Raw genomic sequence first — 15,052 nt, forward strand, 5'->3', positions numbered from 1 at the left:
CTTATTAACCATATTTTCTACAACATTGGTGTTTACAGCTTAAAAAAATGGGCAGACCCCCGGATTCAACAAATGATTCTATGAAGTTATCTACAACTGGTTCTAAGAAGTCATCTACAACGGACATAGATCTTCCCAGTTTTTGTGGGATCAGGTCTAATATCCCCTTCTACGTGCTCTGCGGGGTTGATCGGGTTCAAGAACTCATCTACAACGGACACGTGAAGGGTTAAACGGGTTGTTCAGGTAATGACGATTCTACCCGTTTTGGATGGTTAATAAGACTTTGGCTGACACAATGGGCTGAACCAATGTGTTCGCCAAGTCTTGTAACATCACCCAGCGGGGGAACCGCTGAACCAAATTTGGAACAACCCGTTACATATCACCTAGGCCAAAAAAAATATGGGTTGATGGAACTTACCATTTCACAACCGATACTATTTTTTCCTAGGTGTTTTGATGCGAATTTCCGGAATCAACTTCCGGATGGGAAACCCCATTTTAAATTTATGGAAGTTGCGGTTAGTGTATTCAAGTTCATATGAAGTATCGGTTTAGTGTATTATAGTTCAAAGAGATTATATTTGTATCAGTGTTATGTTATTCTGATTATGTACTTTGTATTAAATAATAATAAAGTTAAAAATTTTAGTATGTTACGTTTTAATTCTTAGTCAATCAGTATTATCAATGTGTTTAAAGATGTTATAAATTCAAGGCGTTTAAGACGTTTCAACATGTTAAAAATTCAAGACGTTTCAACCTTTCAACAGCCACTTCACCACCTATATATACCCCTAAATCTAAACATTCACACGCCGTTGTTCTTCCACATATTTGTTCATCTTTCTACACACAACCAGACATGGCTGCTCACGGGTGGACGGAAGTTGAGGACATAGCTTTGGTGGAGGCTTGGGAAGAGGTGTATGTCAATCCTCCTCGTCGAGGGCAGGGGGGTCTATGGGTCCGGGTGCAACAATATTTTGCACAACTCCGTGGTCCGAACCACGGCCGTACCGTTGATGCATTATCTTCACGGTTTCGGGTTATACGGTTGGAATGTAAGAAGTTCGAGAATTATTACAAGTCTGTGGAAAACTCATCCGAGGGCCTTAGCGAGGACGACATCAAGGCGGTTGCCCTTATCAACTTTCGCCACGATGAAGGACATGATTTCGAACATGTCTCGCAGTGGGAAACGATTAGGGTTTGGATTTAGATGTTTGTTTGTTTTTTTTTTTTATCTTTTTTAGTAATGTAATGTTTTTTTTTTAAGGAATGTAATGTTTTTTTTCTTTTGTAAAAATTTGTCTTTTAAATTTAACGTTTAGTATGTTTTAAAAGTTAAAGCTTAACATAATACAACTTGTGTATATATATAATATAGCTGCGTTGAAACCACACGACATTCACGTTCCGAAGCATCACGTTTCTCGTTGACTCAAAATGGATCCAAATTACTACGGTTTCCCACGTCAAGAGCACATGCAACCACCTGAACATGACATGCAAGACGTTGGACAAAACGTTATCCCATCTGTAGCGGTGATATCTTATGTCTTTTCTTTCATTATTCTTAGTGTTTTAGTATTTTACTATACTTACTATTCCTTTTTTTTTTCTGTTTTTTTTTTCTTACTTTACAAGGTCCAAAAAGTCAAAGTTCGTCAATCATGGAATATAGTGAAGTATATAAACAATAGAATGACGGATCCTATTATATCAAAGATTAGGCAGACATGTTTTGGTCCGTATTTGGATATTAGGTGTGTCATGTGTGACAGTCTACTCTTATTAGGTGTTGCACAACTACAAGTGCATACACCTACACCCAGATTGGGGATTACATATCGCCTAGGCCAACAAACGCTAATGTTTAGCCCCAAACAATTTTGTCTAATAACGGGATTAAGGTTTGGGTCCAATAATTGGACGCCGATTGACCACCCTGAGTCATTTAAAAACCGTCATTTCTCGGGCCGAGAACGTATTAATTTCAAACGAATTAGAGATATGTTTGAAGGTCCCATGCAATATAGCGATGAAGATTGCGCAAGAATATGTTTACTGATGCTCTTGGGTCAAGGGTTTTTAGGGTTGCAGGATACAAATGCAGTCGATATTAAATTGTTACACCTGGTGGATAATCTGAATGCGTTTAACCAATATCCATGGGGTAATTATTTTTGGGAGAGCACGTATACGAACGTGTATGATATGCACGTTCGTCAAAAGGAAGACACGAGGGGTTTTTCGTTAGATGGATTTGTTTGGCCGTTTAAGGTACCTGAAAAAGCGTATATTATATTTTATATTTTAAGTGTAATGTTTGTCTTAAATTAATTTGTATACTAATAGTTGATAAATAATGCATTTACAGATGTGGATTCTGGAGGTATTTCCGGAATTTAAACAAAAGAGGGGGTATTTTGAATGTCCGACCATCCCGATATTTTTAGGATGGAAAGAAGGACATAGGCTATTGAAGGTGAATGTTGATGGCATCTTAGCCAATGCGGTAAAGGTGAGGTTTTTATACTTTATTTATCAAAATATAGTTAGTTTAAACTAACTATATTTTCATTCCGTTAACAGTTACAAAAGGAATTAATTTATCAAAAATATAATTACATAAAATTTTGAAAAACTGTTTAAATTATAAATTTAAAAAATTACAAAATTTAATTTCGAACATTTAACACTTTGAACCTATTATAAAATTTTTTGAAAAACGATAAATTATAAAATTTTGAAACTGTTTTCACTCCGTTAACCGTATTAAATTATAAAATAAAAAGGTAAAAATGTTAACAGTTACAAACGGAATTAATTTTTAAAAAAACTGTTTAAATTATATATTTAAAAACTAAAAAAAATCAACTTATAAAATAAATTAGAAACTGTTTAAATTAAATTATAACATTTTTTCGTTTTCAACATGTTAGATATCTGAATATAAACCCCTAATGGCTATACTACCAACTATGTTCGAGGCCGAGACTGAGTGGTATAGTTCAAGCTCGGATTATTTGGACCTTGAACGTCAAGTTTTTAATCCTGCTATGGCGACTGAAATACCCCCTCAGATTCATAATCCAATCGGCCTGAGTCAAAACTACGGCCAACCACATAAGGACTTCATTGCCAGCTTGTTCGGCGATGATGAAGTTCAGGTGCCTCTAACGCACGGATTTTCACCGGAAATCCCGGTTCATACAAACCATGTTCCGTTAAAGACGGCTGAGTTTGAACGTGATGCTGGTCCCGGTCAGTTTTCATCGGGATTTTATTCTGAAGAGCAGCTTGTCTCTAAATTTCAGTCAATGATGTTATCAAACAACCGGGCATTGACTGACATGATCAACTCGGAGTGGTCGCAGAAGATGTACTCAAACAACCGCGCCTTAACTGACATGTTGAAGTCGGAGTTGTTGCAAAGTTTTCGTATGGCTCCGGTATCAACTCCAAGCCAAAAGTCTTGAAATGGTACAACGCGTCTCAAAGAAATAAATGAAAAAAAAATGGACAAAAAAAATGGACAAAAAATGGCTCAAGCCGGCTAAACAGACAAAAATGGCTCAAGCCGACCAGACGTCTCAAGCCGTATTGATTTAACGGCTAGCCACTATGAAACGTCTCAAGCCGTCTCAAACGTCTTAGCCAAGACGTCTCAGCCGTCCAGGTAACATGACATGTTTGTCGGACACATGGCACGACGTGGTTGGACAGCCGTCAAGACGTCTCACCTAGGTTCAGACGTCTCCACGAGACGGTTGACCAGGCTATTTTGGAAGGTTTGACCAAAACTTAGAAATTTTGACGATTTTCCCAAAAAAAAAAAAGAGAAATCCCTCTCTTACTTTCTCTCTCCTCAATCCCCACACCTCCTCTCTCTCTCCATTCATTACACCCTCTCTCACTCACTGTCTACAAAAGAATTCCATCTGCATTTCATTATAATAATATATATTTTCTTATACAAAATTCAGAGGTTTGTACTCTGACAGCGACCACTGAAGATGGTCGCACATGCCTACTGTCATCTCACTCCATAATCAACGGCCACGATCCACAGGTACACTTCCTTTAACGGCCACGATCTCCTCTTTCCCATCTCCTCATTCTCCTTACTTCGCCCCAACATATATACATACATACAAACACGTTTGTATCTATCTATCTATCTATCGATCACTCCCTCTTGTCTCTCTCATCGTTTTTTTTCTTTACTCTCTCTCTATATCTCACTCCTCTTCTCTTCAGCTCGGTTGCTAGTTGCGTCACCCTCCAATTTCAGTTTTTTTTCTTAATTATTATTTTGATAGTGATTTAGGGTTAGGGTTTTAGTGATGTGGGGAAGATATAATTTGGGGATAATGCAAGATAAAGTTAGAGTGAGGAAGAAGAGGTTATGTTGAAATTTGGGGAAATTGGTTGTGGGTATTAGGGTTTAGGTGATGTTTATATATAAAGTTGTTAAATTTATATAAATATGAAGGTTTCAACATCAGGGTTGTGTCAGCAACAGCCTCTTGAAGGTATTGTATCTCCTTTATTTTTTTCTTATTTATTACTTTCAGTTTTTAAATTTTGTTGAATGTTGATACTAATTAGTTTGAATGTGAGTAGTATTTTATCGGTTAGTTGTGTGTGGATTTTACTGGGTACGTTTGTTGTTGTTGTTATCGGTTAGTTGTGGTATGTTTGTTTACTATGGTAAGAAAGTTGAACGGGTGAACCGTATAAGAGTCGAAAGATAGGATTAGTTTATTTAGTACGTTTATTGGTTTGTTGTGGTATGTTAATTATAATATGCTAAGTAGTTAATGCGGTAAAATATCGGATATCGGTCAAGTACCGATATTTGAGATATCGGTTATTGCAGTGGGATATCGGTAATTATAATATCATGCTAAATTTATATATATAGCAATTTAACACTAATAATTCGGTATATTCCCTTACCATTAACAAATTAACCTTTTGCAACTTCCAAAACACTAACAATTGTAGCAAGTAGGAACTGACCAAGACTTAAAACACTAAGATTTAACACTAACAACTAACAATTAAGACTTAAAACACTAATAGCAACAATTAGAAGAAAAATGAATGGTAGAACTAAGAAGAAAGTACTAATATCGGGAAAATCGGTGATATATCTGTTAAATATCGGTACCAATATTTTGCACCGATATCTCGGCAGGGACTGATAACCGATGTATCACTGATATATCGGGATATTAACTACAAAGGGGATATGATAAGAATATTAAAGTTTATTTGGTTGTTAAAAGTTAATCCTAATTAGTTCGAATGTGAAAGAATGAAGAAAGTTAAACAGGCATGTGCGCAGCTTCCTTGGGGCGGGAGGGGGTGCCCGCCCCCCGAACTTTTCGACGCGTAGTGTTATGAACAGTACCTTCGTATAGAAATTTTTAGGTATATACGTTTTTGCCCCTCGGAATTGGGAAAAATTGACCCCCCAAGCTTCGCCAATATAAACAGGTGAACCATAAAATAGTCAAAAAATAGGGTTAGTTTATTTAGTATGTTTATAGGTTTGTTGTGGTATGTTTATTTGGTATGATAAGAATATTAAGGTTTATATGGTTTCCTAATTTGAGTCTAATTAGGTGTGTTGGTGAATAAGTTAGAATTTTTATATAAATAGAGGGTTAGTGCCTATGTAATATATGTTCAAGTTTATTCTATAAAAAGTAAAAAACCGATTGTTCGTTCGAGTGTTGTTTTTGGGGCCTGATTTCGAATATACATCCCTTTTCAGTTGCTCTCTTTGTCATCCTTTATGTTAATGCTTGTGTGTTGTAAATTTGTAATCTTGAAAGGAGAAAAGAAATGCTTGAATTCAGAGCTATGGCATGCTTGTGCGGGCCCTCTCGTGTCGTTACCGATGGTCGGAAGTCGAGTGGTTTACTTCCCTCAGGGCCATAGTGAGCAGGTTTCTAACACTTACTATTTGTTTTAACTTGCATTGCAATGGGTGTGTATGTTGAGTGATCTGAATTGGAATTGGAAGCCAGGTTGCCGCAACTACTAACAAAGAAGTGGATGCTCACATACCGAATTATCCAAATTTGCCGCCTCAGTTGATCTGTCAGCTTCACAATGTCACAATGCATGCAAGTGTTAATGTGTTATCTTTTCGTTCGTGTTACTTTAATTATATGATCATTGAGGAATCTAAATTTTGGTTTTAAAAAGCACACATAATGCACGAGGTAGGGGTGTTCAGAATTCGATTCGGATTCGTAAAATTCGAAATTCGACTCAATTTGAATTCGAGGCCAGTAAATCGAATACGAATTTATAATTTTAAATTTGATTTGAAATTTGAATTCAAATTATACATAATTATTTATTTATTATATTTATACATAATACACACATATAACTTTAATTTGGGCTATAGTATAAACTAATCTATAAATTTAATCTAAGTCCTAAAATAGCCCATTACCAAGCCCAAATAGCCCATAACGAATTTACATATCTTAAAAGAATTTGAATCAAAACGAATTAATTAGAATTTATCCAAATTATTCGAATTCAAACTTTTAATCGAGTTCGAATCGAATTGACCAGTTTTTAATCGAATTCAAATTCCAGCATATAAAAAAATTAGTCGAAAAAGATTCGAGTAATTCGAAAATTCGTTAATCGATTCGATGAACACCCCTAGCACGAGGCGCTGAGGCCTCATGCAGTTCTGGGTCACAATTGGTTAATTTTAGGTTTCGTAGGAGGTTTATACGTGAAAACAACCTAAGGGATGCAGAGATTATGAAAGGCTTACTCGATAAATAGAATAAAGCTTATTTGACTGTACATACTACATAGACACGCTCCTAACATACATGATGTGAGGCCTTCGCGCCTCGGCTTTTGGGACCAAAACGCCTCGAAGCTCCTTACGCTTTTTTAAACCAAGATCCGAGAACCTAAAACTCATAAGAAGGATTGTTCGATTGTGTAATTGCAGGCGGATGTTGAAACCGATGAAGTGTATGCCCAAATGACATTGCAGCCCTTGACCCCTGTAATCTTTTGTTATAAAATTAAAGTTTGGATTTTTTTATATTTAGTCGAAAGTTTTTATAATTTCGATGTGATGCATTTTAGCAAGAACAAAAAGATACGTTTCTTCCTGTTGAGTTGGGTACTCCAAGCAGACAGCCAACTAATTACTTTTGCAAGACGTTAACCGCTAGCGATACGAGTACCCATGGAGGATTCTCTGTCCCTCGCCGTGCAGCAGAAAAAGTCTTCCCTCCGTTGGTAATTACTTTTCTACCCTTCTGGTTTTACTGTTACCAACAGAAATGGAAGATGACGCTCTTTTTTGGTTCTACAGGATTTTTCCCAGCAGCCACCTGCACAGGAACTTATTGCGCGGGATCTCCATGACGTTGAATGGAAGTTTAGGCATATTTTTCGGGGTGGGTATCTATGTCATTTCACCATTTGAGCTGTCATACGAATCTATTATTCATCACGTATATTTTTTCATCAGGCATAATTGCTCATATGCCATATAAGAATCATCTTGTTGCCTTTAGGTCAATGCTAGAATCATAGAATATCTAGGGCTGACAATAGGTCACCTGTATAAGACACGATTAGACCTGTTTACTGAAAGGTACACTACGTGATTTAAAAAAAAAATTAGGAGGCTGGGATCCATCATTTCTTCTTCTTGGTACATAAAAACATACAGCTGTGTTATAGACATGAGATATAAAGTAGTTAAACGAGTTGTGTTCGTGTTTAATAATTGTGTTAATCGCGTTGACAGATACCTGTTAAACACGATAAGACACGATTTGAATATCATGTTTTGTTCATCGCGTGCAGGGCAGCCCAAACGCCACCTTCTTACCACAGGGTGGAGTGTGTTTGTTAGTGCAAAGAGGCTTGTTGCAGGAGATTCTGTGCTTTTTATTTGGTATTTAATTTAATATATTAACATTACATATAATTAGTCTTTATTTTATATTTATTATATGAATATAAATGGCATGTTACTATGTCTGTTAACCGCCTAATATTTTTATGGGTGTTAAACAAAAATTTAGGAACGAAAAAAATCAACTCCTTTTGGGGATCCGCAGAGCGAGCCGCCCACAAACCGTAATGCCATCGTCTGTTTTATCAAGTGATAGCATGCACATCGGCCTCCTCGCTGCTGCTGCTCATGCAGCTGCTACAAATAGCTGTTTTACCGTATTCTATAATCCAAGGTGACAAAAACATATATAACAAGTTTGCTAGTTTGTTTGTGAATTGTGACTATTTCTGTTTTTTTTTTTTTATTAAAATCTTATTGTATTCAGGGCAAGTCCATGCGAATTTGTTATTCCTCTTTCGAAATATGTGAAAGCTGTGTATCATACTCGTGTTTCTGTTGGGATGCGTTTCCGGATGCTCTTTGAAACTGAAGAATCAAGTGTCAGGAGGTAAATTATCTTATCTGGAAGACTGGAATTAATCAATGCCAACCAAAATGAACAATATATTATTCTGATATATAATATTAGTAATCAGTTGTTTCATTATTATCGGGTAGTATAATACATGATCTTTATCTTGTTAATGCTATATCTTAAGTGAGTATTATTATTATTGTCTAGGTACATGGGTACAATAACCGGCATTGCTGACTTGGATCCTGTTCGCTGGCCCAATTCTCATTGGCGATCTGTTAAGGTAAATCAGAGAAATATTATTTTCCATTTGTATATAAGTCTTAGGAAAACAAGCCGGTTGGGTAGGTGGGTGAAATGGGTTCGGACCAAAATGGGTTCGGGTCAAAACGGTCCGTTTGAAAAAAGTATCAACTTGGAATCGTTGATCTCTACCTTAGTTTTAGAAAGCGCGCCTAGGCGCGAGGCGCATCAAGGCTCAGGGTCCCTCGCTGCGCCTAGAGTAAACCCAAGAAGCGGTGCGCTTAGGCGCTTTTTTGTTAGGCAATGAGGCACTGAAGCGTGCACTTTAAGGACCTTATACGAAAATTACATGTTTAGCTTAGAAACAGCCATACCTGCGAGGACATGAAGATGAAACACTTGCCTATTGACAAAAATGGAGATGAAACGGCTATTATATTGCCAGAAAGAACGATTTAAAGAGCTTGAGCGAAGGAGATGTAAGAGTGATGGCTAGATATGAAATAGAGATGGAGATAGAGAGTGACTGCTGAACATTTTTAGGGTTTACACCCTTTTTACTTTTTATCTTTTGTTTTCACAAAATTACATTTTCATCCTTAATGTTATATTGGTTTAAAATTTTAACCCAAAACTTTTTCTAACTTATTTCTTTTCCTTTTCTTTGCTTTTATGGAGTTTTATTGATTGTACATATAACTTCATTAGTTGTACTTTGAGTGTATAGTAGAGATTTTGTGCTTCTTAGGTTGTACATATGGGTTATTTAAATATTAAAGCATATATAGAGGTTGCTTGTGTCTAAATTTTGGGTAAATTGATACTAGAAACCTTTGGGAAATATATAAAACATATATATAATTAACTGCTCCTCGCTTACGAAGAGCGGTGTGCTCTTGCGCCTTGTGCTTTGCGCCTCGGTTTTAGACCTTGTCGCTTTTGTGCGCTTCTCGCTTTTTATAACCAAGATCTCTACAATTACTGCCCCTAGGATAAACATTAAAAAACTTCTCAGCATTTGTAAGATTTGATAAACCATTATGTTTTCATTTTCTCTCGGGTAGGTTGGTTGGGATGAATCAACAGCGGGTGAGAGGCAGCCACGTGTATCATTATGGGAAATTGAACCGCTAACTACTTTTCCCATGTACCCATCACTGTTTCCCCTTCGTCTGAAACGCCCTTGGTATCCCGGAGCCTCATCTTTTCAAGGTATCTATTTGTTTTACTTTTAAGAGTAAAGTACACAGATGGTCCCTGTGATTTACCAAAATTTTTTATTTGGTCCCTAGCTTTCCAAAAGTACACAAATGGTCCCTGTGGTTTGCACTTTGTAACGCATTTAGTCCCCAGCTTTTTCCAAAAGTACACGGATAGTCCCTGTGGTTTGCATTTTGTAACACATTTAGTCTCTAACTTGGACATGCTAAAACCTTTAAATTTGTTGGTTGGGCCTAAATATGTTACAAAGTGCAAACCACAGGGAGTATCTGTGTACTTTTGGAAAAAGTTGGGGACCAAATCCAAAATTTTGGTAAACCACAGGGACCATCCGTATACTTTACTCTACTTTTAATAGTGATCAAACCATTTTCTTTTAACTTGTAAAATCGTGTTTTTTTTTGTTTTGTTACACAGACGGTAGAGATGATGTGGTTAACGGGATGGCATTTATGAGAGGTGAAACCGGGGACCAAGGACTCAACTCTCTGAACTTTCAATCGGTTGGCATGCTTCCGTGGATGCAACAAAGACTAGACCCATCGTTAGTTCAAAGTAATCTTAATCAGCAGTACCAAGCCGCATTACTCGGTTTAGGAGTCGGAGACGCTTTAAAACCACAATTTATTCAGTTTCAGCAGCAGCCCGTTCAATACCCTCCACAACATTCGGTTTCAAACGCATCAAACCCGCTTTTCCAACACTCTCAGCAACCAATTCCTCAACAATTTATGCAAGGTCAAAGTCAAATACCTCAGCAAGTTAACAGTCAACCAGAGGAACAACAGCAGCAGCAGCAGCAGCAAGTCAACGGTCAACAGCAGCCGAATTCATTTACCGAGCCATTCGTAATCCCACACGAGCAGCTTCGAACAAAGCCGCAATCAAGTGTCCCGTCCCACTCTTTTCAGAAAACAGAATTTATGGACCCGCTTTTGAGTTTCTCAAGAACCGATCAACCGAACCAGCAATCATGGGGGTCGAGGTTTGCTCAACCGCAAGCCAACGTGTCGTCGGGTGCACCATCGGTTTTGCCGTATCCCGAGAAAACCAATGGTACGGACCAAGAAACCTCTGTACGGAACCATGGTTTATTTGGTGGAAACAATATCGATTCATCTGGGCTTCTACTTCCAGCTACTGTGTCAAACGTTGGTACTTCATCAACCGAAACCGACTTAACCGCCACTATGCCGTCAGGGGGTTCTGAGTTTCAGAACTCTCCTTACTTCGGTTACATGCAAGATTCTTCTGAGTTGTTGCACAACACAGTACCGACTGAACCACCGAACCCTAACCGTACATTTGTCAAGGTAAAAGAACTGAAACCAACAACCATATGGTAGGGGTGCTAAACGGGTCGTTTTTGTGGGTCAGCGGGTTCAACCCGACTCAAAGCCGAAAATTTTAGACGAACCCGAACACGACCCGAACCATAATTTGTGTCATACATATGAACCCGAACAGGCGAACACGACCCGAATCTTCGTGGCTTGACTTGAACACGACCCATTTAACCCTAAGTTTTTATTTTTTAATTGTTTTTCGCAAAATAATATATTAAATTTAATATTTTACTACAAAAAGCAAAAATGTATATAATACAATTATAATTATAAAAGATTTTGTCAATTTCTCTTTATAAGTTATAATTATGGCATGAAATACCCACCGAATTTAATTTATGACATAAAACATATTGTAAAAAAACAGAATATAATATAGATGGGTTAAGAGGGTCAACACGCTAACCCAACCAGGTTGACACGAACCTGACCCGTTTAGCTAAACGGGTTTGCGGGTTTAACCTAAAACTGACCCAAACCCATTTAGACTAAACTCAACCCAGCAATTTCGTTTTAGGTTCGTGTCATGTCAGAAATTCACCCCTTATCGTATGGTGTCAGTATTAAAGCTTCTATCTTTCCCCATTTTTTGTTAAAATTAGTCGCGGGTCTCTTGTGTTTTCAGGTTTACAAATCGGGTTCAGTTGGGAGGTCACTAGACATAACGCGGTTCAACAACTATCCTGAACTTAGAGAAGAACTGGGTCAGATGTTTAACATCGAGGGGTTGCTTGAAGACCCTCAAAGATCAGGCTGGCAGCTTGTATTCGTCGACAGGGAGAACGATGTGCTTCTTCTTGGAGACGGACCCTGGGAGTAAGTCAAATTACCTATTTACCCATCATTACTTGTCAACATGGTTGTAAAAATCGCGCCTAGCCTCCGATTAATCGCTAGTCCGGGGTTCACCTAGTCATTTTCACCTAATCAGCCAATTAATCGTTGGCGGTCAACGGTGATCAAATCCGGTCCTAATCGGCTAAAAATCGGTGGTAGACTAGCAATTCCGGCCAAAACCTGTAAATTATGGCAATTAATCCTATCTACTTCAAAATATGGGTCGAAGGTGTTAAAACATGTCTACTTAGAAAAGTTACATAAAAATGTGTGTATACATATAAAACTGAAAATTACATATAAAATCCCAATCTGGTAAATCCCGATTAATTGCTAGTCGGTACCCCAACTGCCGACTAGCACCTAGCGATTCTTACAACACTGCTTGTCAAACAAGAAAAGAAATAGTTACTAGTGTGTAACATGTGCAGGGCATTTGTAAATAGTGTCTGGTATATCAAGATTCTTTCGCCTGAAGATGTGCAGAAACTTGGAAAGCAAGAGTTGGAAAGCTTCAGCCAAAACTCTAGTGAACGAATCGGAAATGACAGTAGAGACCTTTCTGGACTTCCTCCAATTAATGGGTTCACTTAATTTTTCGGAATCATTAAAGTAACCAGAATCTTGTTTGTGGGTCCCTTTGCTTTTGATAGCGTATGTCGTGCTACTACTTTGTGGGTCCCTTTGTATCGTATATGAGTCGGTTATGGTCACGTTTGGTAGGTATTTTAGTTGTAATGTGGTAATTTGGTATATGTTAGACAAGATTGGAAACTTTAGAACATATATGGAGCCAATGTTGACCCTACCTTTGTAATGATATGATACTAAACATGTTAATTATTAGGGATTTTATGTTCTTTTGTCATAATTGCCATATAATTGGGGGTTCAAGATTCAGGCAAAAGTTGATTGTTAATGATGTTTTGTTGTACAATGTTTTTTAAGGTCCCTAATGGATTATAAAAGAATGTTTACTTTCTTCATGGTCAACAATTTTCGAAAATTTCTAGATAAATATAAAAATCAAATTTCTTGGTCCAAGAAGCTAAGAATTGTAGCATAAATTTGCTTGGTATAAGGTGAAGCAAGTTCAATAATCTGGAAAGTAGATAAATCATTATTATTTTGTTTATGAATAGTTACAAGTTAGGTAATACTATGATTATACTTTTTACTTGTACATCATTTTTTATTTTATTAAAAATGACTCTAATATCTATATCTATACAATCTAATAAAAGCCATACCTGGGGACACATATCCCTCATCTAGGGCCTCAAAATCTCATTTTCCCGCCATTTCTCTTAACTCTTCATTCCCCTGATGTGAACACATACGCGGGATCCGAATGACTCATTCGGGTCAATAATGTTCATTTCATATATAAAGCAACAACCCTCATTCTTCTCCTTAAATTGCATATGATATAGGTTTTTTGATTTCATTTGATACGATTTAAGATTTGCGTTTTTTTTTTCTGAGATTGATCGTATTTAGGTCATCCTCAAGTACATGCCTAATGAGGCTTTGTTGTTGAAGGTGTACGACGATGTTGCAGGTTCTTGGTGGTGGCTAGGGTTCGTATGGTGTAAGAACGACGATGGTCTAACATCGAGTGGTGGGTATTGTTATTTTATATTTGTTAAGCTTTGCGTAACTCAAAAAGAATTCTTGACAGGTGGATCTTAATTCTCAATCATTTCTTGGACCTGAAAATATGCCACTTTCTGTCTTATAACAACCACCACTTGACCTTTATTCCCTTTTTCAGAAGCTTCATTCAAGGTAGACATGAGATCGTGTCTTAGTACAGGTTTTACTATTTTTTTTTTCTCTCACCAGCAACTTTATATTTTTCTTAATGATTTAGTGAGTCCGTACATGAAGTTGTAAGCTGGGGATTCAAGGATCAACACCTACAGATTGAAGTTACCACTTTCTATTTGAGAAAATTTGCAAAGAAAAGAATGTTAAGATTCCAAATTGACAATGCAGGGAGTAAGAAGTATTTTTTGTCGATAGGTGAAAAAGTTTAGTTTTCAACAACTTTAGGTGCTTTTGGTGCACAACTATCATTTAAACATGAGAGATGAAACAACTTGATCCATAACGTGCATTTCCCCTTTGGATCCTTAACCTCAAGGATTTAGCTGGAACGTTTGAGGAAGCTATGAGCATTGAGCAATGTCGGAGCAAAGTTCCCATGTAATGAAGGACGAGCTTTAAAAAATATTTTTTTTTCTAAGGTGAGTTTGTTAGTTATATGTATTCTTATATGATCATAATATTATATAATAATGCAATAATATGTAACTAATTATATTTATAATGAGAACTTTATATTTAAGGAGTTTAATTTGCACGTTTTTTTCGAAAGTTAAGTGTTCATGGAAAGCAAATACGACTGCGGAGGTACGTTACGAGCTCCGCCCCTCGGTTTGCAAAGTCTGTGCCTCTGTGGTCTAGAACAAAAAGCTTATGAAAGCAAGCCCATGTCGGGTCATTTTCTACTACGGAAATAAGTTGCTAACACTCTTTTCGTTGCAGTTTGTAACAGGAAAGGTACATCGATATGTAAAATAATTTCGGAGATCAAATCCGGAGCCACCTGGATTTACTTGAATGTAAGTTGGGTTAAATTTTATGTTGCATTGTTTTTTCTATTTAATATGCGATGAAAATAGTAAAAAAAAAACAATGTGCTTTTTTGCATGCTCTACCTTTGTATATCTCACATCAAGCTTGAATATACAAAGCAGCTTCTTAACAAAGTTTTGCCATTATAAATGGATGGTAAAAAAAACCCATAATGGTGTTAGCTGTATGATTTTGCAATAGGTATATATAGCCGCAAATCAAGATCCGCTCTACTTTTGTGAAGCCCATAATGATGTTAGCTGTACGATTTTGCATTAGCTATATATAGCTGCGAATAAAGACCCGCTCTACTTT

At 37.0% G+C, this 15,052-nt stretch overlaps 1 protein-coding gene across 3 annotated transcripts; it reads left to right on the forward strand.

The window, feature by feature from the left end:
• Nucleotides 1-3,949: 3,949 nt before the first annotated feature.
• On the forward strand, nt 3,950-12,960 carry LOC110890145 (auxin response factor 8). 3 transcript variants are annotated; one of them, XM_022137717.2, is made up of 14 exons: nt 3,950-4,081; nt 5,856-5,968; nt 6,047-6,149; nt 7,010-7,066; nt 7,150-7,305; nt 7,382-7,466; nt 7,882-7,972; nt 8,103-8,267; nt 8,361-8,483; nt 8,658-8,733; nt 9,758-9,905; nt 10,332-11,227; nt 11,886-12,076; nt 12,529-12,960. In XM_022137717.2, exons 2-14 carry the CDS (start codon nt 5,889-5,891, stop codon nt 12,689-12,691), a joined length of 2,334 nt encoding a protein of 777 aa, XP_021993409.1. In that variant the 5' UTR covers nt 3,950-4,081; nt 5,856-5,888; the 3' UTR covers nt 12,692-12,960. The 3 variants fall into 3 exon arrangements, with proteins under 3 accessions (XP_021993409.1, XP_021993408.1, XP_021993406.1); XM_022137716.2 differs by lacking the exon at nt 3,950-4,081 and adding an exon at nt 4,107-4,544; XM_022137714.2 differs by lacking the exon at nt 3,950-4,081 and adding an exon at nt 4,161-4,544 and having other exon boundaries at nt 6,051-6,149.
• Nucleotides 12,961-15,052: the final 2,092 nt, after the last annotated feature.

The sequence above is a fragment of the Helianthus annuus genome, chromosome 7 (assembly GCF_002127325.2).
Source record: "Helianthus annuus cultivar XRQ/B chromosome 7, HanXRQr2.0-SUNRISE, whole genome shotgun sequence".
Lineage (NCBI taxonomy): Eukaryota > Viridiplantae > Streptophyta > Magnoliopsida > Asterales > Asteraceae > Helianthus > Helianthus annuus.

Bases quoted from the DNA above. Each gene is read 5' to 3' on its own strand.
- LOC110890145 (XM_022137714.2), top strand. From the start codon at position 4,499: ATGAAGGTTTCAACATCAGGGTTGTGTCAGCAACAGCCTCTTGAAG. The intron at 6,150-7,009 runs GCAAGTGTTAAT...GTGTAATTGCAG, and splicing joins TTCACAATGTCACAATGCAT to GCGGATGTTGAAACCGATGA. The intron at 7,973-8,102 runs GTATTTAATTTA...ACAAAAATTTAG, and splicing joins GATTCTGTGCTTTTTATTTG to GAACGAAAAAAATCAACTCC.